The sequence below is a fragment of the Meleagris gallopavo genome, chromosome 9 (genome assembly GCF_000146605.3).
Source record: "Meleagris gallopavo isolate NT-WF06-2002-E0010 breed Aviagen turkey brand Nicholas breeding stock chromosome 9, Turkey_5.1, whole genome shotgun sequence".
Lineage (NCBI taxonomy): Eukaryota > Metazoa > Chordata > Aves > Galliformes > Phasianidae > Meleagris > Meleagris gallopavo.
The window spans coordinates 1,180,651-1,184,836 of record NC_015019.2 but is presented as its reverse complement, the minus strand read 5'-3'; the positions used below and the strand labels follow the sequence as shown (position 1 = coordinate 1,184,836).

Sequence of the window (4,186 nt, the reverse complement as noted above, 5' to 3'; positions counted from 1 at the left end):
GGAGCGGCGCGCAACGCTCACTATGCGGCGGTCAGGACCTGGCGTCCCCGCGGTCGGTGGGAGGGGCGGCGGGCAGCGCCCTCTGGTGGGCGGAGGCCGCGAAGGGCGGGCGGGGACAGGGGGCCATATGGGGACATGGGGCGCGATGGAAGGCAGCTCCCGTCTGCGGACGCCGGGGGACGGACGGATACACCGAGCGTGCAGCGACACGCTGCCATCCCCGGGCTGCCCGTGTGACGGGGGAAGCACATCTCCATTGAAGGAACACTAAAGCCCCCAGAACGCCCACCCACCCCGGTATCCCAGCTCCACCACCTTCCACACGGACTGGAAGCACTCTCCTTCACGCTGCCATCGGGATTGCAGTGACCAAAGCACGGGGACGGAGGGGAACTCGGGGCTCCTTATGTCACAGCGGAACGAGAAGTGTAGGAGACACAAAAGAAGGTGATTGGAGCTTGGTGCACAGCCACAGACCAGCAGTGGAACAAAGGAGCCACCGAGGTGGGCTTTAGCAAAATTCAGTAATTTATTTATTAACACAGTCAGCAATAAATAGAGGAAAGCCAGGCTGTGGGCCTGGGGGACACCTCTGGGAACAAGGACAGGTTCAGAGCAGAGCCCAGCCCACATGGAACAGCAGACAGAGAGGCAATGGGGTGACACTACCATCCCCACGTCCCACCAGTTTTCATAGCCATCCCAAGGAAAGCCAGGATTGGGGCTGCAACGGGGGGAGCCCCCAAAATACCCAGGGACAAGATGGCTTGGGGTGCGTGGGACTGAGTCCTATGGGTGCAGGTGACAGCATGGAGACACGCTCTCCACCAGCTTCATGCTCCAGCCCCCACAATAGACAGCAATGCAGGACAGAGGGATGCTAAGGGCAGGCTCCCACCTTTAAAATCCTACATAATTTTTTTTATACAAGTTTTCCATAAAACTGTAAAACTTTCCCTCAGAGCATCGCACCAGAGTGGAGACAAACCCCTCCCCAATCCAAAAAAAAAAAACCAACAAAAAACCCACAAAAACACAACCAACCACCCACCAAGCATCAAAATACATCCAAAAAAAAGAATCCAGCTCCGGGCACAGGTTACCGGCAGGTGCAGGACTCTGCGATCATGTTCTCATACTCCTTGTAGAGGATGCTGCCATCATGCTGGATCATCAGGACGCTGATGGGGCTGTAGCGGTAGGGGACGCAGGAGGGTCGGGGGACGTTGGCATCCACCAGCTGGTGGACCAAGTTCTGCACCACGGCGTGGTTGGGCGCGTGGTAGCCATCGCGGAGGAGCCGTGGGCACACTCCTTTACAATAACGCGGGTTGTAGCGATGGGGAGCGATGATCCAATGGTCCCAACCCAACTGGGCAAAGCTGACGGGGAAGGAGCGCAGGGAGCAATCACTTTTGTCCCCTCCAGCATCCCGCAGGTAGCTGGGCAGGTCGTGGAGAAGCGTCCCTGCCTCACGCCGGCTGCGCCGAGGCTCCGGTAGCGTCCCGCTGCGGGTGTCATTGAGGAAGAGGAGGAGGAAAGGGTCTGCAGGGGACGCTGGGTTGGCTGCGGTGGCTCGGCCAGCTCGCACGCAGATGTGCCGCAGGGTCAGCGTTCCTCCTGAGCTGCTATTTGCTGGGGATAAATAGGGGGTGATGTCTGCTTCGGTCCAGCCGTGGCGGGATGGGGCGGTGGGGCTGAGCAGGACCGCCGGGGCTTTGGCAGCAGGCAGCAGCTCCACGGCACACAGGAGGCGACCACGGGGCAGTGGCAGGCTCTGAGGGTAGGCCACGGTGACACGGAGAAGGTGCTCGGCTTCAGGCTGGGCAGCCAGGCGGTAGGTGAGGGGCTGCATGTACCAGCGACCTGCAGGAGGAAAGCAGCTGTCAGCTCCTGCCTGGGGCTGCCAGGCTTGGGGCATTGCCTCGTCCCACCCCACTGTGCCCAGCATGGGTGTTGGGGCCCTTGGCAAAGAAAGCTGGGAGGGGTTCCATCTCCTGTGCCAGCACTGCAATGGGAGTGGAGAGCCAGCAGTGCTTGCAGCATGAGTATCAAGCGATGCTCTTGCCTTTGTTGTCCCCAAGACAGTGTCTCCAATTAAGGAGAGATCCCATGACCACATGCTCCATAGGGCACAGCAAGGACCCGAGCAGAAATAGTGTCCCCAAACCAAAGGGGACCTCATTGCCAAGTGTTCCACAAGGCACAGAGAGGACCTCACAGAACATCTCCAAGCCAAAGAGGGGATCCCAGCTCTGCTTCAAAAGGGCACAGTGAGGACATAAGCAGAGATGGCATCACCAAGCCAAGGGGAAACTATTCACAGGGCATCAGGAGGACCCAAGGAATGACAGACCAGTGTCTCCAAGCCAAGAGGGACCCCACAGCCAAGTGCCATCACACACCCAAGAAGCAGCACCGTCCCCGAGCCAAGGGGGAATCTCACAACCAAGTGCTGCTCCACCAGGGCACAGCACAGACCCAAGCAGAGACTCCAGGACTCAAAAGAACCCCACCAGCTCCACACGCCACATCACCCATTGCCACCACCTTACCTGCCCAGGGCTGTCCTTCATGGGAAGCCGCCTGCACCAGGCGCACGGTGTTGGTGCTCAGACTGCGGCCACGCCGGGGCCGCCCCTCGTGGTCAGCAGCACGCCGGTACAGCTCCAGCATGTAGCGCAGGGGCTGCCCACTGGCTGCCCCTCCCCTCCAGCCCTGGCTACCTGGCGCTTGCGCCCGCAGAGCTTGCAAGAGGGGCAAGGGAGGGGTCTGGCTCGCAGCCCAGGAGAGCAGCACGGTGAGGAGGAGGAGAGCGGTAAAGGGCCGGAGCAAAGCCATGGTGGGTGACAGGAGGTGAGGTGACAGCAGGATTAGGGGAGCGCTGCGGTCATGCTTCATGGGTTCCCCCCAAAGGTAAAGCAGAAAGAGGTCCCGGGGTGCTGTCACGCTACAGCACCCATGCCAGAGAACTCAGCTCAGCACAAAGAGAAAAGGGGTGAAGAGGGGGGGGCTCTGCAAAAAGAGTGCAAGATCAGGGCTAAAACCCAAATCCCCCAAAGCAGGGGGCAAAGCCAGCTGGACAAAAACCTGGCAATGGGAGGGGAGCTTAAAAGTGCCGGGGTGGGGAAGGGTGCAGGGGGTGGTGGGAGGACCAGCTTGCTCAGCCCACCTGCTCCTCACCGGCCTGGTCCAGCAGGGTAAGAGGACTGAGGCCCATGGGACTTTTTAAAGGCATGTTCCTAATTAGGGCTTAAAGGGGCAGGAGCCCCCTGAGAACCACACCTAAGTTCTCCCTTCTCAGTGGCAGCTCCCTGAGCCCAGGGGTGGTGGCACATGTGGATGTAGGGACTCAGAACCCAGCAGCACAGAACACAGCCAGGTGGTACCTGAGCTGTCACCAGGCTCGGATGTGTCACCTGAAGGGTCACCTGAGGCACAGCCTTATGGGGGACACTGTCCCCAAGCCCGGTGACACTCATGCCACCCTGACAGGACATCTCCTTGCCCAAGGTGGGCTCCACGTGGTGGGACGGAGAGAGCAAGGAGGGATACAGGATGGGGACCGCCAGCAGTGGCACGGGGAGGTGGGGACATCTGGGAGGGTGGGGTGTCCCAAATCCCAGTGGCGTGGGGGACAACTCGAAGCCGCTGGAGCAGCCGTTTTGGCAGAGAGGCAATGAGTCAGAGCTGCCGGGGGGACGTGGGGTGACGTCCCGGGGGACAGGGCGGGGGCCAGACGGCGTTGCGTCACCCATCCCCTCCCAGGCGTGGTAACGGGTGACACTGGGTGGGACGCGGCGGGTTGCGCCCTTCGGTGTCCAGCACAGGCTGCGAGCTGAGCCGTGCCAAGCCAAACTGTGCTGAGCTGTGCCAAGCCCCAGCGCGCCAAGCTTGCTTGTGCGCTGCGCCAAACTGCGCTCAGCTGCGCCAAACTGTGCCACGCGGGGCTGAACCGTGCCACGGAGGGCTAAGCTGTGCCACGTTGTGCCAAACCAAAGTGTGCCAAGCGCGATGTGCCATGTGCACGTCTGAGCCGAGCCGTGCCGTGCCAGCCCTTCTTGTTGTACCGGGACGCTCCGAGTCGCACGGCTCCTATCCCAGCGCAGAGAACGGCTCCGAGCCGTGCCGAGCCGTGCCGGGCGGGCTGGCTGCGCTCCGCCCCAGCCAGGCGGGCCGTGGGGGG

General features: G+C 61.4%; 2 protein-coding genes across 2 annotated transcripts in view; one reads left to right on the top strand and one right to left on the bottom strand.

The window, feature by feature from the left end:
* The window catches only part of LOC104912140 (protein Shroom4-like), a 4,013-nt gene extending 3,776 nt beyond the window's left edge, over positions 1-237 (top strand). Inside the window, exon 4 of the mRNA XM_010715141.3 lies at positions 5-237. Coding sequence (XP_010713443.1) covers positions 5-237 — 233 coding nt within the window. The remainder of the gene's footprint in view (positions 1-4) is intronic.
* Positions 238-325: 88 nt separating this feature from the next.
* BMP15 (bone morphogenetic protein 15) lies at positions 326-4,156 on the bottom strand. Its single transcript, XM_003205666.3, has 2 exons — positions 2,556-4,156; positions 326-1,866 (listed from the first exon to the last, which is right to left on the bottom strand). The coding sequence occupies exons 1-2, from the start codon at positions 2,899-2,901 to the stop codon at positions 1,100-1,102; spliced, it is 1,113 nt and encodes a 370-aa protein (XP_003205714.2). The 5' UTR covers positions 2,902-4,156; the 3' UTR covers positions 326-1,099.
* Positions 4,157-4,186: the final 30 nt, after the last annotated feature.